This window comes from Bos grunniens, chromosome 1 (assembly GCF_055505025.1).
Source record: "Bos grunniens cultivar Pamir isolate PY7600 chromosome 1, Bosgru_T2T1.0, whole genome shotgun sequence".
In the NCBI taxonomy this organism is placed as follows: Eukaryota; Metazoa; Chordata; class Mammalia; order Artiodactyla; family Bovidae; genus Bos; species Bos grunniens.
Window position 1 is genome coordinate 90,776,653 of NC_141165.1, and position 24,805 is coordinate 90,801,457.

A 24,805-nucleotide genomic window follows, 5' to 3' on the forward strand; every position below is an offset into this window, starting at 1 on the left:
AGTTTTCAAATTTTCTTTTCTTGCTTGTACTCAGCAATCAAAATATAAGACTGACTAAATTGGAAAGTCCTACTATCAAAACATTTGGAATAATATTTCCCAAACTTCAGTCATTCTGGCCACTAGTCTCACTTCATATCTGTGCAAAATTTATACTATTTTTTGTACAATATTTTTCTCTTCACTTACTTTAAGTAAATTTGTTTAAAAAGGACTCCTTATGTCGATATTAAAAATTTTTTAAAGCAGTATCATTTGCCATAAATAAAGGATAAGTAAAAATAACAAGTCACACTAGACTTCAGAATCAAAGATACGTGTGTTCAAATGCCACCTCCTATAGTTAATAGCTGTGTGTTCTTAGGGAAGTGACTTAACTTCTGTGAGTCTTAGTTTCCTCACAGAAGTAATGCTAAATATTTTCTAATCTCATTGTGAGAGTCAGATAGGATGACATAATTATATACATAGTACTTAGCACAGATTGTGGCATGTAGTAGTTTCCTTTAAAAAAAAAAAAAGTGGTTTTTTTTTCATTTCCTGTTTTCCATATCCCTTCTTTCATCTGCTAACTTTAGTTCTTGCTTAGAGCAGCCTCCTCGGAAGCTGTAACATGGAAGTGCAGGGAGATGAGGCAGGCAGCAGAAATAAAGGAAAGTACAGTGTCATGGAATTCTCCTACTCCATGACTTAGAGATGCAGAGTTGTTTAAGGGACCTCAGAAGTCATTCCAGTCTCTTACTCAAGCAAGGAATCCCCTTGATATCATCTCTGATAGATGGAGGTCCAGTCTTTGCTTTTTCACTAATGTTGGAAAACTCACTATCTGATGAGAGTTCTAAGAGAAAAGCCTTCTTTATAATAATCCCGTCATCCACCTTTCACTCCTCACTCCCAGAAATACAATCTACTTGTCCCTGTCATCTTTTCTAAAACTACCAGAATATATGTATCTATATCTAGATATAAAATCCTCCAAATAGTTGAAAGCAAATATTATAAATTTCCTTAATAGTCTCTTCTTGCAACTAAATATAATCAGCTGTTCCTCATATGATTTGTTCTCCAGAACCATAATCAACTGGGGCTTCCTAGTTGGGGCTAGTGGTAAAGAACCTGCCTGCCAATGCAGGAGACATGAGAGATGCAGGTTGGATCCCTGGGTTGGGAAGATCCCCAGGAGGAGGGCACGGCAACCCATTCCAGTATTCTTGGCTAAAGAATCCCGTGGACAGAGGAGCCTGGTGGGCTACAGTCCACAGGATCATAAAGAGTTAGAGCTGAAGTGACTTAGCACACATGCACACGTGCACCCTAATCAACTCAGTGGCTCTCACACTGGCACCCACCTCCCTGAGTTTGTCAGCTATCTTTTTGCTCACATAATGAAACAGGCAGTGACAAGATCACTTTTGTAAATGGGTCAGAGATCAAATTAGCCTATATACATTTCCACTGGGAGGTTGGCCGACCATGACTTTTTTTTTCACATGTCAAGTCAGATCACCACCCTCTGGCCCCATCTTGTTTGTATATCAGTATTTGGGGCCAGTGTTCAACCAGTCAAAATTACTTTGAATCCCACATATTTCATCCATTGTAAATTAGCCATCCTTCCAAGTCCGTGCCACTTGAAAATCTTATAAGGAAGCTCACCAAGGCTCATCAGAGCCAAGGATACAGAGGGTTCAACAGTGATGGTGGTCAGCAGTTTCAAATGCTGAGAAGAGGTCAAGCAAAATGAAGATCAGTTCCTTGTGTTAATGAGGAGGAAGTTGCTGGTAACCTCAGAAATCTGCCTTCTGTGTGGGGCTGCTTCCTCTACTGCTTTCCTCCCAGATGTTCTTAGGTCTGAGGAGGCCATGGCTACCGGGAAAGCAGCAGGAGGGGAGTGGCTTGTAGATAGTAGCTGAGTGGAGGAAATGGACCCCTTCCCCATGTCCTTGCCCAGCTTGCTCAAGAGATGTTCCTTTGGGACCATGTAGTTAGGGTCTACTCTGGGAGGCAAAGCTAGAAACCTGTGGCATTTGGAAACATCCAAACACTTAGCTGAATTTTCCAGTTCCAGTTGTATTCGTTGTTTTATATATATGGCTTTCTGTGGCCAGGGGTCAGGAGGCACTCTAAAAGCATTCCAGGTGGTGGTGGTGGTTCTGATACTAGCCAAATAGTTTCCACAAATAATTGTAGAGGCATAATTTATTGAAATATTAATTAGTGTTTGTTTTCTGGGCTTCCTTGATACAGAGATTTTTTACAAAGGAGAAAGCAGAAGAGACTTAAAGTCAAAAGCACTTTTGGACTTTTGTGAAAGCCCCTGGAAAAGACAATGTAGGTGCCCTAGAAGGTGAGAGGCGAGACAGAGAGTGCTTTTGAGATGCAGAAGGGAGGGAGAGAAGGGCAGAGGTGTGTGGGGCCTGTGCATAGCGGGATCCAATCAACCCACACACTGCTCCCAAGGGCACAACAACCTCAGGGGAGATGGTTCATGCAGGAGACCCATCCTCAGTGAATGACCTCATTCCCCACTGTAGCGTGGGGGCAGAGAGCTGCCAGACTTCACAGACCACTGTGGGCTGGAGAATAGGGATGCTGATAGCAACCAGTACAGACCAGGACTTCCACCACTTTTTAGGTAAGCTTCTGAATTCTGACTGGGCCACAAGCAGGGGAGGGCACCCCTGTATGATCAATCTGGAAGGCAATTAGTCCTGAATATTCATTGGAAGGACTGATGCTGAAGCTGAAACTCCAATACTTTGGCCACCTGATGCGAAGAACTGACTCATTTGAAAAGACCCTGATGCTTGGAATTGAAGGCAGGAGGGACAAGGGGATGACAAAGGATGAGCTGGTTGGATGCCATCACCGACTTGATGGACATGAGTTGAGTAAGCTCCAGAAGTTGGTGATGGACAGGGAAGCCTGGTGTGCTACAGTCCATAGCGTTGCAAAGAGTCAGACACAACTGAGCGACTGAACTGACTGACTAACTTGTCTATCTGTCACAGTGGGGGCTCACAGGTGGGATTAAGAAGTAAGAAAAGTGATGATGTCTTACACACTTGGACTCATGAACAGAACTTCACACCCTATGTGTAATGTAATCCAGGCATGGGGACCCAGGATTGAACTGAAAACAGAGTTTCTGAATTGTTTATTTAGAACAGCTGCAGCCCAGGGTTGGGTCCTATTCTTATTGCCAGCCTTGCTGCACAACCTCTAATGATGCAGGAGAGTTAGCCATCCCAACATCTGACTCTACTTTTAATGAAATTCTGCTGGACTCACAGACAGGTTCCCTAACACCACCTGAGAGAGAGAGAGAGCATAAAACATCTGCTATGAAATTTACCTCTTACTGCTGTTGTAAAATTGTCTTTTTAGAACCCTCCCTACTTAAGGCATAAACATCCTGACAATAAGAGAAAGAAAAGACAAGACACAGACTGGAAGAAAACATTTGTAAAACACAAATCTGATAAAGGACTGGTATCTAAAGTGTACCAAGAACTCTTAAACCTCAAATATAAGAAATCAACTCAATTTAAAAATGGCAAAAGATCAGATCATACAAAAGTCATCAAGGATATACTGATGGCAAATAAGCATATGAAAAGATGCTCAGCTTCATATATCATTAGGGAATTGCTGATTAAAACAACAATGAGCTAGTAACTGCATACCTGTTAGAATGGTTAAAATTCACCAAACTGCCAGTGCCCAGTGCTGATGAGAATGTGGGGCAACAGGAACTCTCATTCATGGCTGGTAGGAATGAAAGGTGCTTTGGAACAGTTTCTTATAAAATTTAACATAAGCCTACCATATGACCCAGCAGTCATGCTCCTAGGTATTTACCTGATGAACTGAAAACTAGGTCCCCACAAAAACCAACACACAAATATTTACAGCAGCTTTACTCATTATTGTCCCAAACCAGAAGCAACTAAAATGCCCTTTAATAAGTGTATGGATAAGCCAACTGTGATACATCCATACAATGAGATATTATTCAGTGATTAAAGCATGAGCTATTAAGCCACAAAAAGACATGGAAGAACTTTAAATTCATACTTTTTGATGAAAGAAGACAGTTTGAAGAGACTCTATTCTGTATGATTCTGACTAGATGACCTAGAAAACACAAAACCATGAGAGACAGTATGAAGATCAGTGGTTGCCAGTGTCCATGAGGAGGGATGAACAGGTGGAGAACAGGGGATTTTGAGGGCAGAGAAACTGCTCTGTGTGATACTGTAGTGGTAGATACAGGTTATTATAAATTTGTCAAAATTCATACAACACAAAGAGTGAGACAAAGTATAGAACAGAAAGATGATAGAAAGTATTAGTTGCTCAGTTATGTTCAACTCTTTGCGGACATGATGTTGTCTGCCAGGCTCCTCTGTCCATGGGATTTCCCAGGTAAGAATACTGGAATGGGTAGCCATTCCCTTCTCCAGGGATCTTCCTGACCTTGGCATTGAACCCAAGTCTCCTGCATTGCAGGAAGATTCTTTACCATCTGGGCTACCAGGGAAACCCCTATTAGAAATTCATCAAAATTCATAGAACACAAAGGGGGAGACTTAAGGTATGGACTTTAGATAATAATATATCAATACTGGTTCATTAATTGTAACAGATACACTACACTAATGCAAGATGATAATAATAGGGGAAATGGTCTACAAAACAGGGGTCATATGGGGATTCTCTGTATTATCTGCTTAATTTTTCTGTAAATCTAAAACTATTTTAAAAATAAAATCTATTAATTAAACACACAGACGTACTAACCGCATACATTGATTCCTGGTAAAGCAACCAAATGAATGCTGTGACATTTTAGTGGGCTTCTAGACTAGTGGGTAAGAAATTAGCATCAATTTCACAGTCCAAAGATTCACTTCTCCGTGTTGCACACTTGTAATCAGATGCCACACATAAAATGCTGCAGTGGAAAATCTCCAGGTTTGTATTTCTGCCTTCTATTTTGACATTTTTTTTTATCTTTCTGGTGTGAAACTGTTTTTTATGTCAGTTCCTTAGGTAAATCAAAGGAAAAGCCCCCATTGTTTTCTAAGGGCCAGATCAATTAAAAATAGCTTTCAGTTCCATGTTTCTGGAGGAACATTCTTAGAAATAAAATGTTTCTTTTTTCTTTGGAGGGGATGAAATCTTGACTTATACTTGAAATAAATTTTATATAGTTAAGTATTGTTGAGTATTTTCCTCTGAACCAAAATTCTGCAGCCTCAGTATTTATATCCTGCAAGTGGGTTGACAAGGTAGGTGAGACCCTCACCCTTATAGCCTCTAACACGGCTCCCCTCCCATCTTAGGCTGGCTTGTTTGGACTCTCTAGATACCCCGCCTTTACTCACTTTCTCATGATGCAAATTCACACCTATCATTCATGCGTGCTAAGAAAGAGGCCTTGTGTGTTGTTTCTTAACTTGTGTTTGATCAGCTTCTGAACACCAAAACTAGGATGCATAATATGCTTTTGCCTAGATGTCCTCTAAGAAGTCAGAAAGGCAAGGGGCACCAGCGGTTATTTGCAAGATTCTATCAAGTGAATGCAGAAGATTCTTGTGGGCACTTTCTCTCAAAATCACGCGGTGGCTTAACAAAACATACCCTAACTTCAGCAGCAAAATATGTTTCTTTGTATTGAAGATTACATTAGCACATACTGAAAAGCAGGTTAAGGAAAAAAAATTGTTGAAAGGGTGTCAGGATACATTCATTTTAGAGAAAGAAGTTCTGTTTTACCAGAGATGGGGGTGAGCTTCAGATAAGCTGTTCTTTGTTGGGCTGGGGTGAGTGAGGAAGGGGAGTGAAAAGTTGTAGTTGAATCACGAGAATACACCGGGATTCTTGGTCCCCGGAGGAGAAGAATTCAATCTGGGGCCAGAGACGAGGCTTGATCGCTCGGAGCTTTTGTGTAATAAAGTTTTATTAAAGTATAAAGGAGATGGAGAAAGCTTCTGACATAGGCATCAGAAGCGGGCAGAAAGAGTACCCGCTTGCTAGTGTTAACAATGAGGTTATATAATCCAAAGAATGTCTGGAAGTTGTAAAGACCTCATCAGACCTACTCCCATAATTTACATTTTAAGATAACACTGTCCTCAGGCAAGATACATCCTTGTAAAGACCAGGTCTACTCCCATAATTTACATTTTAAGATAACAGAAGGTTGAATCCAAAGACTGTCCTTAGGCAGGATACATTATTGTTATATAATCCTAAGGAATGTGGAGAAAGAAAAAAGTTTGTCCTTTCTTCCTCCTTGAGAATTCCAGACCCCACTCTCCTTGGGGACCCCTAGACTCCCTATCAACCTGCCTAGGAAATGACTCTCTCAGGAGGAAGATGGAGTTGGGTACAACAACCCTGGCATGTGAGGAACCACCCATCCCATACTCAAGATCTGAGAGCGATCCATGGTCTGGTGGAGACAGGGCAGAATGGGATGGGGACAGGCTTCAACACACCCAGAAGTCAGGAGTTTCTGAGAAGTGTGATGTCTGCAGTGTGAGGAATGGCGATATTTGTCTCTGTGGAACAAGGCCCTTCACTGGGGGACAGGTCCTGGCGACGAGCTGGGAACTGGACTGCGGGTGAGAAGCAAGGTGAAGTCACAGAGCAACTGCAGCTTAAGGGACCGAGGAATCCACACTCACTTAGTGGACAGAGACCAGGATCAGAAGCAGCAAGATAACACCCAGAACACCCCTTCCCACCTGCCTGCCGTGTGTACGCACACCTCCTGGAAGGACTGGGCAGAGCATCAGGGCTGCTGCCAGAGCATCCATGGGGGCTGGCAGTGACTATAGACTCTAGTGGCAGCCAAATATGCACATTTTATGTTTCACCTGTGTTCCCAGCCGTCTTTGTATCTCAGTTAACATTTCCCATTTTCCAATAATTCTTAAAAATCCACAGATGGATTTAGAATTCCTACTTTTTAATTTGCCTTCATTCATCAACAAATGCTTAACCAGCCTTGATTGGGTGCAGGCCTTGGGCTAGCCCTGGGATCCAAGGTGAGCCAAAGCCAAGGGTACCTGCCCTCCCATATCCTGCAGGAGACCTGCACAGTCTAATAATGTCAAGGCACACGCGTGCTAAGTCGCTTCAGTCGTGTCCAACTCCTTGCGACACTATGGACTGTATCCCCCCCAGGTTCCTCTGTCCATGGGGTTCTCCAGGCAGGAATACTGGAGTGGGTTGTAATACCCTCCTCCAGGGGATCTTCCTGATCCAGGTATTGAACCTGCGTCTCTTATGTCTCCTGCATTGGCAGGCAGTTTCTTTACCACTAGCGCCACCTGGGAAGCCCCAATATTGTTAGGGTACTTGCCAGCAGCTAATTTTCTACATAAACAACTTCAGTTACATATGATGCCCTAATGATCAGATACCATCTTAAGAGCATGAAATAGATTCTAACTAGATTAGGTAGGCCACAATTAGAAAAAATTTCCCCAGGCCCTCCATCTCAAGGATAGGCCATCTAAGACATACTTCATATTTTAAGTAGTTACAGTGTCTGCATGACTATTAATCATGGGTGGCCCCAACTGAGAGAGCTCACTTGAAGGAGGGGTAGACTCAGTGATCCCTAACTAATTTAGTAATTCTGTACTCTAGCTATTCAGGTTTATTACAATACAATCTTACAATCTCAGGGCTTCCTCTGATAGCTTACACAAAAGATGGCCTATTAGTTAACAAATAACAAAACTACATAAAATATTTCCAAAAGGAATAAAATCTATACAGTGGCAAGTTAAAAGATTGATACAATAAACTGCCAATATTGGTGATGGCACTTTTCAGAATCTAACGAAATGAATATCTGATTCCAAAGTGATATCCTTTCAATCTTAGCATTACCTGGGAGTATTGAACCTCAACTCAGAAGATTGTGATCTCTGAATTTAAAGTGGCCCCTTGCTTAAGAATAGGTGCTTACACATTTTGAGAAACTGTTGTTTCTTTCTCAACAGTTTCTGAAATGACAAAGCATTTGACATTTGTCATTTCCTTTATAACCTCAGTTAGAAGAAATAAAATGAGGTAATATTCTAAAATGTAAAAGTTGCTAGAAGAGTTACTTCCATATATTTTTTCCTATGTGTGCAGAGGAGAGAATATAAACATAACAAAACTAACACATTTTAACAAACGGCAGCAGATTTCAACTTTAGGGAAGCACAAAAATCTGTGAAATCACCTTTTTATGCAAAATATTTATATGAGTATAAATAAAATGGGCACTACAAAATAAAATAAACTAGACTGGGGCATACAGAGCACAGCTAATATGACTAAGCTTGTTAAAAAAAAAAAAAAACCACTGGATTTTTTAAAGCTTCCATTTCACAGCAGGGTTGAGGGAGGAGGCACTGCATTACCCAAAGGCTCACTTCCCTGTGTCATCTCTGTAACCAAAAGCAAAGCACAGAAGACTTCTGCGAACCTTTAAAATATGCATTTGTCAACTTGGATTTGCAATTTTCAAGTTGGTAGTGCAGAACCATAGAAGTGTAATTTTTGCAGTTCCCTTCACACACCTTTATCTGGAAAATTCTAAAGGTGCACCACCACACGGATGTGTTGGTACCTAAAAGAAATTTTCCAGTAAAACACGATGTTGCTCTTCCTACTCTTCAGCAATGTGAGTAAAGCTTTTTTGGAAAAGTGCCCTAAATAGATTCCCACACATCTGGTTTAAGACGAAAAACAATTTCAAATAAGACTTGAGCTGGTTAGCTACAGTTTTAATGTGAGGAGTTGGAATTTTTAAGAAGGATGGCACTTGTAAATCAGTTCCATCTTCATGTCTCATGGATTGAAGACAAAATATTGTATTTGTCATCACACTTGAGTTGCATTTTCACTGTGCATGGCCTATTTGCATACAAACAAAAGAGATTATTTTTAAAAGAGGTTTTCTGTGTTTTTGTTTTGGTCCTTTGGGATGACTGTGGTAAGACAGGACCAAGCCATTTTCATAACTTGGATTTCACACGTAAGTTTAAATGACCCCCTCACTTCCCCTTCCTCACCATCCACTTCCAATTCATTGGCGGCCCATGTTAAGATCTTGGTCACCACTCGTCAGGACTATTGCAACAGACTCCAAGCTGATTCCTTCTCACTATGCTTTACCCCAGTGGTCCCCAACCTTTTTGGCACCAGGGACTGATTTTGTGGAAGACAATTTTTCCACGGACCAGGGTTGGGGGATGGTTTCAGGATGATTCAAGCACATTGCACTTATTGTGTGCTTTATTTCTATTATTATTACATTAGCTCCACCTCAGATCATCAGGCATTATTAGGTCCCAGAGGTTGGGGTCCTCTTCTTTACCCTACCATTATCTGTCATCAAGAACAATCTGATTTATGGAACGTCCTTGCTTTAAAGACTTACTCCCTGTTCCTCATGGATAGTTATCACACTTCTTACTTAGCAAGACCCATGGGGCCCTTCACAGCCTGAATCCAAGTTTTCTCTTCTGCTTTTATTCATCAGCTCATATAACTCACCCTCTAGTCACACGAACTGTTCTCTAGTTTTGGACCCTCACAAACCCTTTCATGACTCTTTGCCTTCTTTACCTTTGCACAAACTGTTCCTTCTGTCTAGAATGCCTTTCCTGCCTTCTCTGTTTGGGAAAATTCTTCTTTTCCTTCAAGATTCAATCATTCCACGGTTCACAGTTGAAACCTTTTTTATTTTTTTGGCCATCCTTCCCTCCTCTTTTCACAATATCTCTATCATCCTTGCTCCAAAATCACGTTATGTATTCTTCCATCATAACAGTTTCCTCATTGTGCTACAGTCTCACTGCTCATATGGCTCTCCTGTCCTGTCTTCCACAAGTGCAGGGGACATGTTTCGTTTCCCTTTGCATTCCCGCTGCTTAGCAAAGGAACAGGTCCAATAAATGTCCTTAAAGCTAACATCTGTTAGCTGATTGCTTATGAGCTAGGTGCTCTGCTAAGTACTTCAAATCTCTCACTTCATTTAATCCACACGGCAAACATACAAAGTTTACAAGAGGAAACCGTTTCAGAAGTTAGGCCACTTTCCCAGGGATACACGGCTGGTGCTCTCAAGATGTTGGTGAGATATAGAATTGAATCTTTTGTAATTTCTAGCTGATAATGCTATGTGACCATCGTTAGAATGTCAGGTGTCAGCGTACTTTTTTGGTGTGGTTTGGCACTTTTTGAGTAAGTCTCTCTACTCTGCCCCTTACTAATTTTGTGATGTTGAGTGACTTACTAAACCCCTCTAAACCTCAATTTCCTCATTTTGTTTTCAATGGGGAAAATAATACTCGGCTCACATGGTTGTCGTAAGGATCCAGGGACGACACCTTACGTACGTTCCTAGCCCTGTCTCAGCCATCACAGCTATCACTGTCCCTGTTCTGAGCCACACATTTCATATTCCTCCATTAGCTCACTTCATCCTTTTCCTCTGAAAAACAGAAACTGTTAAAACTTCTAACTGATGAATTAACTGAGACTTAGAGAAGTAAGTAACCTGCCCCAAAGTTCCTTTAATCTAAGCAAATGTTTCTCCTAAAGTTCTCCTAAAGCCCCCCACAACTGAATGAGCCCCTCAGATCGATACCTAAGTAGTGTGTAAAGGGATAATTCTGCCTGAATGTGTGAAAATTCTGATAACTGGGTTTCAGCTTGTTTTTCTTTTTTACACATTATTTTCTTACAACTATGAACATTTATTAAGCCTAACTTACATTTATATATTTTAGGTGGCTTTTTTTGTTTGTTTGTTTGGCTCTCACTTTATTCACTTGCCTTGAGCCTGGCCTTCTCTCATCTGTAATTAGGAGGTCTATTATAGCAACTTCTGAGTTATAAGTAAGAATTCATTTGCTAGAATTCACCTAGAAAAGGCAGAGCCAAAGAAATTAAAGACTTCATTTCAAATATTGGAAATAATAAATTTTAAAGAAAAGAATGTGAAGCCTCAGATATTTCATTTTCACAAGACTTTGCATCCTTTATAAATGCTTATAACCCTCATAGCATTGGTAAGTACCAATTTTACTTTAATTTACAGATGAAAGTGCTAAAGTTTAGGAAGCTGGATGGCTTCCCCAAGGTGACACTGCTAATAAGTACAAAATTACTTATTAACTTATTATTTGACACCAGACCTGACTCAAAACTCAAACATTTATCCAAGACACAGAACTACAGACAAAGGGAAAACAGCCACTTTTGTGCTCCTGGGGTTCCCTCCCACATGTCACTCTTATAAAAATGTCATCATATTTGATATTTATACCACTAAGCTGAACTCTTTGAGTGCAGAAATCATGTATACTCATCTTTGGTATACTTCTAATGTGTGGCACTGTGCCTGGCATTGGAGAAGGAAATGGCAACCCACTCCAGTGTTCTTGCCTGGAGAATCCCAGGGACAGGGGAGCCTGGTGGGCTGCCGTCTATGGGGTCGCACAGAGTCGGACACGACTGAAGCGACTTAGCAGCAGCAGCAGTGCCTGGCATAAAGGTATTGAATAAACTGAAAAAAATTACTAAGAACAGAGAAATAGGCAGTGGTCAAGTTTGCCTGTATATGCTTTTTTAAGGCTTTTGATACAGTCTTAAATTCCAGAAAAGTTATAGCCATTCACAATCCCACAATCAGTGGTATATGACAGTACCATTCTTCATATATACACTGAGCATTTTTACCCTGACCTCCTAATAAAATATAAGTTGTTAATTTGATAAATGAAAATATCTCATTGGTGGTTCACTATCATTTTCCTTAATACTTAGTGAGGATGAGTATTTTGTGTCTTTTAAAATTACATTTTAAACTCTTTATTTGGAAACAAAGCTTCAAAGGTGGTTGGACAAAAGAGTACAGGGAGGCCCTTGCACCTTTCCCCCAGTTTCCCCCAGTGGTATTGTTTTACATAATGCTAGTACAATGGCAAAATCAGGAGACTGACATCGGTTTAATCCACAGAGCCTATTCAGCTTTCACCAGTTTTAGGTTTCACGTGTACTCCTTATGTGTGTGTATGTAGTAGTTCTCTGCCATTTGCTCACACACATAGATTCATGCAGCAATTGCCATTATCAGGATACTGAACTGATTCATCACCCCAAGACTCCCTGGTGTTACCTCTCTGCAGCCACACCTGCCTCTTCCTTTCCCCACCACCCCTAGCCATGGCAACCACCAACTGTTCTCCTGTCTGTGACTCCATTATTTCAAGAATGTCACATAAATGGAATCATATAGTAGCATTTTGGGATCAGCATTTTCACTTAGCATTATTGCCTGGAGAGTTCTTCAAGTTTGTGTGTGTATCAGTAATTGATTCCTTTTATTGCAGGGTAGTATTCCATGGTACTGGAGTTTTAGCTTCAGCATCATTCCTTCCAAAGAAATCCCAGGGCTGATCTCCTTCAGAATGGACTGGTTGGATCTCCTTGCAGTTCAAGGGACTCTCAAGAGTCTTCTCTGATGCTGGGAGGGATTGGGGGCAAGAGGAGAAGGGGACGACAGAGGATGAGATGGCTGGATGGCATCACTGACTCAATGGACGTGAGTCTCAGTGAACTCCGGGAGCTGGTGATGGACAGGGAGGCCTGGCGTGCTGCGATTCCTGGGGTTGCGAAGAGTCGGACACGACTGAGCGACTGATCTGATCTGATCTGATCTGATTCCATGGTACATGTGTGCTCCAGTTTGTTTAATCATGCATCCATGGAAGGACATTTCCCCCCTAGTTTTTGACTATTAGGAATAAAGCTGGTATGAATATTCATGTACTGTTTTTTGTGTGAACATAGGTTTTCATTTCTCCAGGATAAATGCCCAACAATGCAATTGCTGTGTTATATGATAAATGTATGCTTAGTTTTGTAAGAAATTGCCAAACTGCTTTCCAGAGGGGCTGTACTATTTTACAGTCCCAATAGCAATATCTGAGTGATCTAGTTTCTCTACACCCTGCCAGTATTTGGTGTTACCATTATTTTTTACTTTATCCATTCTAATGTGTGTGTGCTAATATCTCAATGAGGTTTTAATTTTCATTCCCATAATGGATAATGATGTTGAATGTCTTTTCATGTGCTTATTTGTCATCTGTATATCTTCTTTGGGGAAATGTCTTTATATCTTTTGCCCACTTTCTAATTGGATTATTTGTTTACTGTTTAATCTGATAAATGAAAATACCTCATTGATGTTTGAGTTGGCATTTCTTCAATTTCTACTGAAAATGAACATTTCTTGTTATTTATATATATTTTAAATCACTTAATTATTAACTACATTGGATTGCTTTTGTCACTTCATAATTTTGTTTTCTATTCCCAGTTACACTATAAAAATTATATGTCAGCTTTTTGTTCTATACTCTCCATGCTGCCTTAAAACTATCAGGTTCTTGCTGATAGTTCTATTGTTTAGTTGGTTGAAAATAGTCATAAGATGGAGGTGATGATCTAGGTTTTCCTTTTGGGTCCTTATTATTTCAGGTTTTATCCCATGATTATTTCCTGTCTGGTACTGACTAATTTATTTATTTCACTAAATGCTCATTTAACAAATTTTTATTAGCTCCTTAGTAAAGTCAAACCTGATAAATTTGATCCTCAATAATAAAGAAGTGTGATATTTGGGTTGCTTGGCAAAAAGTATCCTGAGGCTACAGAAAGCAAATTTTAGGTTCATTTTGACTTTAAAGCTTTCTAAGAAAATACTTCAGTACTTCCCTATTCCAATTCTACTATGCTTTTTTCCTGCTTATTGACATACATTATGAATGATCCCCCAAATTCCACTCAGGCTTGTCTTTTCCTTTACATCATCAGATTCACCACAGGCTTACAACATCCCCTTTACAACATCAGATTCATCATAGATTTCATCTCTGGGAAGCTTTAAATAACACATTTCTTAGGGCTTAAAAAAAGAGAATGTAATCTGTGTTAGAACATGTAAAATGAAAGCTGGAAAAAGCAGAGGAGACACCAGGTCTGTCTGGCTGACTCCAAGGTGTCTCCATGTGGCTCTTTCTGGGCAGCATAGATGAGCTTGGTTCAGTGAAGAGGTCCCCTCTCATCACTCAGTGTTTTGTGGGAGTGGTCTATCTGCTGTCTCTCTTCTCAGCTCTCTAAGACCTACCCCTCTACTTAGCTGAGTGCTCCGCAAAGGTCGCCACAGACCTCTGGACTGATATTTTCAGTCATTCTCCTACTTCACCTTTCTGCAGAATTAACACTGTGACTACCCTCTATATTGTGGAATATTTTTCTCCTCTTAGCTTAGGTGACCTAATCCTTTTTTTGGTTCCTCCCTCACCTCTCTGAAATACTTATTCATGGTTTCTTCCTCTGACTATCTGCACTCTCAGCAAAGGATTATTTACACCCACCAAATGGATTAGATTGTTAGGGATGTGGTAACAAAGTACTGAGTGGCTTAAATGGAAATTTGGAAGCTGGAAGTCCAAAATGAAGTTATCAGCAGTGCTGATCCCTTCTGAGGGTTATAAGGGAGGGATCTGTTACAAGGCCTCTCTTCTTGGTACATGGCTATCTTCTCCAGGTTTCTTTACATTGTCTTCCCTCTATGCCTGCTTCTGTGTCTACATTTCCTCTTATTTTTAAACATATCAGTCATCTTGGATTAGGGCCCACCCTAACAACCTCATTTTATCTTGATTATCTATGCAGAGACTCTATCTCTAAATACAGTTACATCCTGAGGTCCCATTGAGAAGAATGGTACTTTCATATACTACTGATTATGGGGTTGTGAATGGCTATAATTTTTCTGGAAAGCAATTTAAGACTACAAATTTTGAGGGAACACAATCAACCCTTAACCCTCAGTCCCTAGAATCACTTTTTCTGTATCTCAGGTGCTCAGTGTAGAAATTCAGTAAATATACTTTGTCTTTCTGTGGCCATGTCCTCCTCTTTTTTTTTTTTTTTAACTGAAGTATAGTTGATTTACAATATTGTGTTAGTTTCAGGTGTATGCCTGCCCTCTTCCTTGTATCTCTCTCCTCTTTGGGTTCCAGTGACACCATTTTTTTCCTACCTTGTTCCACTCTCTCGAGGCCCTCCTTGATGTCTAATGTGGACTCTTTATCTTCATATACCTCCCTCGATTTTGAAGTTTTCCAGGTTCTATCCTTGGCTGCTTCTTACTCCACCATCCCCTCTCCCTAGCAATCTCACCCACAAAGAGAATTTCAACTATAACCTATACTGAGGCTGAAGACCTTTAATGTTTTCTGCAGCCCATACCTCTTTCTTGAACTTCACACCTGTATATCCGCTTGTCTGCTTGGACATCACCATCTAGCTGCTCCAAGAGATCTCAAATTCAGCATGTTAAAAAATGAATTCAACTTCTGTCCTCTTTCCCCATGGCCCAAACCCATCCACATTTTGGGAAGGATGCCACTATATATACTTAGATCTCTCCTTTCAAGCTCAATATCTGTCAAAAAGCAAATTCTGCCAATTCTAGTTTGTAAATATGTCCCAAATGCGTCCTCTCCTCTCTGATCCCACCATAACTGCCCTGGTCTCATGTTCTCAACTCTTCTCCTTGAATCAGTTTCCTATAGTCTTTATAGTCTAATAATTTCCTAAATGATTTCGTTGTTACCTTAAATCAGTTATGCATTCTGCTGCCTGTGGAATTTAAAAAAATTTTTATGGTATTTTTGCTTGTTTATGGTTCTTCAAATGTAGGCTGTGATTTTGGGATAATCACAATGGATGCCTGGGCTTGTGGGGGTGGGGGCAGGGGGGTGTCTTTGTTCTGGCTCCTCCCAGGGTCCACCTCATCCTCTATGAGAACTATCTGTCAGGCATCTTCTTGCAGTATATCTGCAATTCCACACACCCCATCTGTCTGTTTGATCACCCCAACCTTGGGGGGTGGGGTTTGTTTAAGTTATGTAGACTCCCCATGAAGCTCACAGCTTGTGGCCTATAAAAGCCTTAGGAGGGTCTCTGAGCCATCTTTTCTCTCCTGCAATAGCTCTTTGCTCCTGGCTTCATCTCTGCATCTAACTCAGGTCTCAGCTGCTTTACCCTCATCCTTCTTTCCAGCATTTGACTTCCTGCTGTGATCAGAGTCATTCTCTGGAAGTGGCTGGACTTGTCCTTGGACTCTGCCTGTTTCATGTCATCTCCCCTGGGAGCCCAGCCTAGGGTTGCCCTGAGATGGCTGGATGGCATCACTGACTCAATGGATGTGAGTCTGAGTGAACTCCGTGAGTTGTTGACGGACAGGGGGCCTGGCGTGCTGTGATTCATGGAGTCGCAAAGAGTCGGACACGACTGAGCGACTGAACTGAACTGAACTGAACTGAGAGGCTCAGAGCAGACTGAACACTTACGCTGGACAAAAATCTTCCTGAATTCTAGTCCTAGCATTGGCATCAAGTAGCTGTATCATCTTGGACAAATGACCTCCCTTCTATTTCTTAATCCTAACTGTAATAGTAATAAACAATATTAATAGTCACTGAGTACTTTTCAAAGCAAGGTTCTAAGTTACTTAGAACATTACATGGATTATCTCATTAAAGTCTCACACTTACCACAATTATCCCCATTACACAGTAAAACACTAAAGAATTTCGATTGTTAAGCAACTTGTCCAAAGTCACACACCTAGAAAGTGAAAGAGTCAGGCACAGAAACCCCAGCACTTTGGTTCCTAAGTGTGGCCACTTAACCCCTGCACTGTTCTTCCTTTTACCATGCAGCTCTCTCTAGAGCCATACTATGCATTTGCAAAATAAGGAAATGAGCATTCTGATCTCTTCCACATAGAATATTTTATGAAAACAGGCTTATCAGGAACTAATGATTTATGGGTAGAGAGAGTATGTTTTTGAGGAGTCAAGAGACAATCAAGAAACAAAAAAGTTAATCAAAAATGACCCAAGCCCTAACAATGAAACTCCACAAATTATGAGTGATCATGTACCACTGGACAGCTGACTGCTTTTCTGAAAGAAGCCAGCTATTGGTTATGTTTTCTTAAATATCTAGCTTTATTTTTCTGCCTGCAGATGTGATCCAAATTCAAAAGCACAAAGTAGAAAATAGAAATCATCTGTATTTCTGACTAACATTGTATATAGGTATTATGTGTAACAGTAGTAGCAGTGTACATTCTGGGTTTTTTGTTTTTATTTTTCTGTAAGCGAAACACATGAAGAATTGTTCTACATTAGAAGTTTTTAATGATTGCATGGTATTTCATTATGGATGTTCCATAGTTAACCAACTACTTATGTTTAGACATTTAAGTTGTTCTAAGATTTTCCCTATGAGAAACAATGGCAAGAAAAATATGCTTGAATCCTTAACAATAAATTCCTAAAAGTTGAACTACTTGGTTAATAGGCATATATATTTTCAGAGCTTTTGGTATGTATTACTAGATTATCATCTAGAAAGATTGTATTATCATCAGCAAGTAACAAGGGTATAAATGTTCCTCCCTCCTTAGAAATCATAGGATTCTCGCTTGCTTTTCAAAATATTTGTCATTTTGCTAAAAGAAAAATGTCATTTCACTCTTAATTTGCATTTCTTTTATTTCAGATGGGACTAAACGATATTGGCCATTTATATTTTGAAGTTTCCTGCTCATGACCAATTGTAAAGCACTGTGAAACAAAGAGAATCTTAACATCAACAACATACACAGCGGCCTTTGGTTCTATACACATCTGTAGCATAATTAAGAGGTATCACTTCTATGGTTCCACAAAATCTGTAAATTCTGAAATTGCTTACTTCTTATATGGGCAATAATTTCACTGGAGGGAAAAGAAGTCTTTACTTGGGAATTAAATTCTAATCTTCTGAAATAAAAGCAGAAAAGCTATCTACCAAACCAGTAAGCATTGGGTAGATGAGGGTTATGTAGATTTTCAAAGAACAATAATAACCAGTAATCCCAGCTGCCACCATCCAAGAGAAGGGTATGTGTGACTTTTTCCAGTAAGTCACAGCCATGGGGGCCTGCCAGGGCTTGGAGATACCCTGTGGTGCAGGGCAAAATGGAAAGAAAGATCTCAGCTTTACTCTTTCTGACCATCGTGATGTTTAGTTAATTATTTAGCTTCTTTAAGCCACAGTTTTCTCATCTATAAAACACAGTGATGATATCATCTGTCTGAGAGTCATTGCAAAGATTAAAATATAGTGAAATCACAGTAAACTTAGAGTATATCATGCATATTTAATACCCGGTAGCAAATTGAATTATTCCACCTCCTTCTGCTACTTTGCCATGCTCAGAATCTCCCATGGCCTGTTTGTGACTCACTATCTGGATTCTGTATTTTCTTCTTACACCTCTTCTTATTCCTCTTCCTTTTTCGTGGCCTTTCTTCTACTGTTTCTATCTCATTCGCCACCCCCAGGCCAAACTGAACTTGGTGTCCACTGAATTTACTCCCTGACATTTGTTATACCTGTACAGACATTTAAAAGTTTCCTGATTCATGAAATCAATAACTGCAACATTTAAATATTTAAAAAGCAAATCTAAAAAATTAAATTATGTAAAAAACCCCTAACAGCCAATAAACATTTTGATATGTCCAGTAATTCACAATCTTTAATTAGTAGTCAAATGTTTTTGGTAGGAATTTTTTTAAATCTCCCCTGCCTTGGAGGTATGGGATCAACTTAGAGTGGTAGAGCAAGAAGGGAAGAATGCCTTCAAGACGTTAGCAAACCTTCCGTAGCATAGATGGACCTTTCTCCCAAGTTTTCCTGCCACATAAATATGCCCTTAACACATAATTAGCATTCTTGGGCAAGAAGGACAGAAAACAGCACCATCCTCAACCTCAGCCCGATACTGAGGTCACCTAATTCATAACTGTCTTTCAAAGAATAAGAATGATCACTCACCATTTGAAACGCATTTTCGTTATTTCTGCTGTTGGGGTTACTTCTGGGAATGGACTGCGCTTGTCTGTCCGTCTGTCTGTCTGTGCTAGTCCGCTTTAGAGTGGCAGGAGGAGCAACCCCTCCTACATCCGTGAAAGCCTTCCTCCTCAATGACTGTATAATCTGTAACTTTCTGTATTAAAGGCTGTTCCTCTTTTTTTCTACAGATTTTGCCAACACTTGTGGAAGAAATTTAACCCTTTTCTTGCATTTGAGTGTTTTCACCTAGGTCTAAATGTATTTAAAAAATAATAATTCAGTGGCTTGAGTTCCAAACATGGCATTAAAATGAGACTAATTAAAAATCTCCCCTCTTGAAACTCCCTCAAAAAGCCTAAAAATTAACATAATTAACAAGAGGGGGGAAAAAGACCTCTGCATTTATAAAATGGAATAAAAGAATATCCTATAGATTATGGTAAGACAATAGAAAGTATGATTTAGTATGGATGTGTATTGGAAGTGGGTAGCCTCCCATTGTGATTTCTACCACCAAGATGACAGATTTCACTGGACTTCAGGGACAAGGGGATGTTCTCATGCAAGATCTGCACAACCAAGGAGGGCAAACAAAAACCACCGCTTTTATTAGGTCACTCCTATTATAGCCAAAGATTAAACTGGTCAAAGAAAGGATCCTGAAATAGAGACCTGGAAAAAAAGCAGTATCCTAAAATTAAAAGATGTGCTCTGTGATGACTAGATGGGTGGGTTGGGGGAGGGGAAGGAGGGAGGGAATATATGTATATTCATATAGCTGATTCGGGCTTCCCGGTTGATACTGGTGATAAAGAGCCTGCCTGCCAATGCAGGAAACATAAGAGAAGTGGGTTCAGTCCCTAGGTCAGGAAGATTCTCTGGAGGAGGGCATGGCAATTCACTCTGGTATTCTTGCCAGAAGAATCCCATGGACAGTGGAGCCTGCCAGGCTACAGTCCATAGGGTCACACAGAGTTGGACACAACTGGAAGCAACTTAGCATGCACAAGACACAATTAAGGAACTCAAAGGGTTCAGACTGTCAAAAATATTTTTAAGAAAATGATTTTCATTTCAAGAAATCACCATGAACATTTTAAATTCCCAAAACAAGGAAAACTAAAAAAAGGAAAGAAATTCAAGTGGGATGAATGCAGAGAAAGCTAAACCAGTTTGGCCTCTTAATCAACACTAAATGTCAGAAAGCCACAGAATAATAGACATAAATTTTGAGGTAGTGTTCTCTACCCAGATAAGATGGTGGTTAAATGTGAGATCAATAGGAACATATTACTACAGAAAAACTGCAGCAATAAAAACACTACCACTAAGATAACCTTCCCAAATAAATTATTTAAATATGTATTCCAGAATAGTTAAAAATGAATTAAAATTGAAAGTCTAAGAATGGAAAAGCTATGGTTAAAGAAAGAAAGCTTAGGAGAGCTTGAAAGTCAGTAAAACATATAGAGATAACACTAAAAATAATTGTTGTAAATTAGTTTAGAAGATTAGAATGTTTAGAAAAAATCATTAGAGATAGAGTACCTGTATTTTTATAGAAGTTTGAAAGTAACAGGTGATAGGATTTTGAGAAGATGGCAGAGTAAGAAGCACCAGGAATCTCTCTCATTACTGAGACAATTGCAAAGGCAGCCTTTGTCTGATTTAACTATTCTGGAACTCTGCAGTCTATTGAAGGCTCTCAATTTTCAAGGGAAGGTTTGGGCTGTAAACTGTGGTTAATTTCTATACATTTCAGCTGTTGGCACAGAAGCAGATACTCATCTGCCACTCCCAGCTCCACTGCAGGCAACTGTGCACGGTTCCTGGAGCTGCTTGCACAGAGCTTGCATGAGTCAGAATGGACGAAAACAAGGCCCTATACTCCCAACCTCTGGGGTTTATGCTCTGATCCCTGATGGCTGCTTCTGATACACAAGCACAGAAAAGAGATGAGAAGCCATTTTGTTGCACTTCCTCCTCCAGCTGAAATGGCCTACAGAGAGGATTTAAAGGACTGGTCCCCTTTCTCTTCCTTCATTTTTCTCTTTTTCCCCTTTTTGGAGCCAGACATTAAAGACGAAGAAATTCAAAAGCAACTGCCTATATGGGGAAATTGTGAAAGGCAAAGATTCACAAGAGACCTGTGAGAACCTTAACTTTATACCTCAGTCTGATCCTTAGCACAGAGACAAAAAGGAAACAATGTGAAAGGTAGACAATCTGATCTCCAGGGTTAGTACATTATTAAGATTCAAATGTCCAGTTTTCAGTAAAAAAAAAAAAATCATATCCAATGTATATAAAGAAATATAAAGTATTAAAAGAAAAAAATAAATCAACAGAAACTGCTCTTAAATACTTCACGGCACATCTACTAGACAAAGACTTTAAAGCAACTGTCTTAAAGATGCTCAAAGAACTAAAACAGGATGTAGAGAAAGTCAATAAAATGATGTATGAACACAATGGAAGTGTTGGTAAAAGAGTTACAAAACCTAAAGAGAAACCAAAAAAATTATAGAGCTGAAAAGTACAATAACTGGTATTTTAAAATTCACTAGGAGTCAAACCAAAATTTGAGTAGGCAGAAGAAAGAGTCAATGAACTTAAAGATGAGACCAAAAAAATTATCAAGATTGAGAAACAGAAAAAAATAAAGATGAAGAAAAATTATTAGAGGCTAGGTTACCCAAGGAACACCCTGACATTAATCAATATATTCATTGTGGGAGTCTAGAAGGAGAAGAGAGGGAAAAAGGGGAAGAACACTTCACAAATTTCATGAAAGACTTAAATAAAAATATTCAAGTAGTTCAACAAACTCCAAGTAAGATGAACTCAAAGAAACCTATACTGAGACATATAGTGAAACTTCTGGAAAGCAAAATACAAAGAGAAAATGTATTTATTTATTTTTGGCCATGCTAGGTCTCTGTTGCTGTGAGGGCTTTTCTCTGGTTGTGGAGAGCAGGACTGCTGTCTAGGTGTGATGTGGAGGCTTCTCATAGCAGTGCTTCTCTTGTTGCTGAGCATGGGCTGTAGGAATTCAGGTGTCAAGAGCCCAAGCCCAATATTTGTGGCTCATGGGCTTAGTTGCTCCCAGGCATGTGGGATCCCAGATGAGGGATCAAATTCATGTCTCCTGCATTGGTAGGTGGATTCTTTACCACTGAGCCACCAGGGAAGCACCAGAGAACCTTCAAAGCATCAGGTGAGAAAGACTTGTCATATACAAAGTGTTAGTCACTCAGTCATGCCTGACACTTTTCGACCCCTTGGACTGTAGCCCACCAGATTCCTCTGTCTACGGGATGCTCCAGGCCCAGAATACTGGAGTGGGTAACCATTCCCTTCTCTAGGAGATCTTCCCGACTCAGGGATTGAACCTGTGTCTCCTGCATTTCAGTCAGATTCTTTACCTTCTGAGCCATCAGGGAAGCCCCTTTAGGGTCCTTTATAAGATTATCACCATAATATTAATACTTTTTAGAAACTTTGGAGGCCAGAAGGCCATGGGCCAATATATTCAAAGCACTAAAAGAAAAAAGAAAAACCTATCAACCAACAACCCCATATATGGAAAAACTGTCCTTCGAATGTAAGGGAGAAATTAAGTCATTCCCAGGTAAACAAAAGCTGAAAGGATTGTTTACTACTTTATTTTCTCCACAAGAAATGCTCAAGGGAGTCCTGCAGGGTAAAATAAAAGCAAACTAGAAGTAACTCAAAGTTGTACAAAGAAATAAAGATCTCAGTAAAGTTTAATAAACTGGCAATTCTAAAAGCTAATATCATTAGAACTTTGATTTGCAACTCGATGTTTTGTTTTTTTTTTTTCAAAATAAATAAAACAGAATGTACTCTTATTTAAAAAGTGGAATATTAAAAAATTAGCTGTAAAAGATATGCATCAAAAAATACCTCACAGAAATGTTGAAAATAAAAAAATTGAAAAATATATACCATGCAACTACTAATCGTAAAAAGATTGTAGAACAAAATATTAATGCATTTAAAACACTTATTAGTTTGTATTTTGGGCACACAATGAATAAAGATGTAATTTTTTGATGTCAACAACTGAAAGGGGTGGTGACAGAGCTATAAAGGAGCAAAGTTTTGTTTATTAAAGTTAAGCAAATATAATTCAAATTAGAATGCTACAATTTTTAGATGTTTAAATATAGTCCCCAAGGAAACCACAAAGTTTGGTGGTTATATATACATAGCTATATATAGTTATATAATATATATAAAATGATATAAGAAAGAAATTTGAGCATTTCACTGTAAAAAAGAAAATACAACTAAACACAAAAGAAGACAATAGGGTAGGAAAAGAAGGACAAAAAAAATCTATAAGGCACATAGAAGACAAATAGAAAAATGACAAAAGTAAGTCTCATCAGTAATTACTGATAGTTGAAGACTTCATTAGCCACTCTCCATAATGGGTAGAACAACCAAACAGAAGATAAGCAAGGAAATAAAGGACAGTAATATAAGCCTACCAGATCTGATAAACATATATATAACATTTACCCACAATAACAGCATTGATCTTCTCATTAACACAAGATATTTTCTAGGATAGACTATAAGTTAGGCCTCAAATTCACTTTCAGTGAACTTTAAGAGATAGATATAATACAAAATATGTTCTCAAACCACAATGGAATAATGTTAGAAAACAATAACAGAATCAAAACTAAAAGTTCGCATATTTATAGAAATTAAGCAACATATTTTTAAGCAATCAGTAGAGCAAAGGGGAAATCCCAAGGGATATTAGAAAACCTTAGAGATGAATGAAAACAAAACACATCAAAACTTATGGAATACAGTGAAAACTAGAACTAAGCTGAATATTTATAGCTATAAACACTGATGTCAAAAAACAAGGATCTTAAATTGACAACATAAGGAACCAGAAACTTTACAGCTTAAGTAACTAGAAAAAGAAGAACACACTAAACCCAAAGATAGCAGAAGGAAGGAAATAATAGCAATAAGGACAGAAATAAATGAAAAAAAGAATGTAAAAAATAGAGAAATCAATGAAATCAAAATGTTGTACTTTTTAAAAGATAAAAAAAAATTGACAAACTTTCAGCTAGTTGGATTAAGAACATGGAAGATCCAAATTACTAAAATCAAAGCAACCAAAGGGTCAAAGAAGGAATTAAAAAAGGAATAAAAAATAATCTTGAGACAGACAAAAATGAAAACACAAATTACCAAAATTCATGGTATGCAGAAAATGCAGTTCTAAGAAGGTAGTTGATAGGAATTAATGTCCATATTAAGAAAGAAAAGAAGTTCTCCTTTAAATCTTTAAGAACTTATCAGTAAATTTTAAAATTGTGCTATTTTTGTCATCTATTTTACTTTACCCATGCTTCAAACACAGTACATTGTTATTATTTTGCTTTATACAATCACTTATTTTTTAGCACATTTAAATCTAAGAAAAAGATTTTATTTTCTTTTATTTATTCATTATTTCATTAAATTTTTTGTGTATACATTCATATCTCATTTTATTGCACTAGGCTTTATTACACTTTGCATATGCTTCATATTTTACAAAATGAAGGTTCGCAGCAACCCAGAGTTGTCAGATAACGGTTACCATTTTTCAGCAAAAAATATTTTTTACTTAAGGTATATTCATTTTTTAGACATTATACTAATGAACAATTAATAAGCTACAATATAGTGTAAACATAACCTTTATATGTACTCGGAAACCAAAAAAATTGTGTGACTCACTTTGTTGAAGTGATTT

At 38.8% G+C, this 24,805-nt stretch overlaps 1 protein-coding gene across 4 annotated transcripts in view; it reads right to left on the reverse strand.

The window, feature by feature from the left end:
• The window catches only part of CD86 (CD86 molecule), a 66,184-nt gene extending 47,121 nt beyond the window's left edge, over positions 1-19,063 (reverse strand). For all 4 annotated transcript variants that reach the window (XM_086403559.1, XM_086403543.1, XM_086403549.1 and 1 more), the window contains exon 1: positions 18,994-19,063. In XM_086403559.1, coding sequence (XP_086259685.1) covers positions 18,994-19,007 — 14 coding nt within the window. In that variant the 5' untranslated portion in view covers positions 19,008-19,063. The remainder of the gene's footprint in view (positions 1-18,993) is intronic.
• Positions 19,064-24,805: the final 5,742 nt, after the last annotated feature.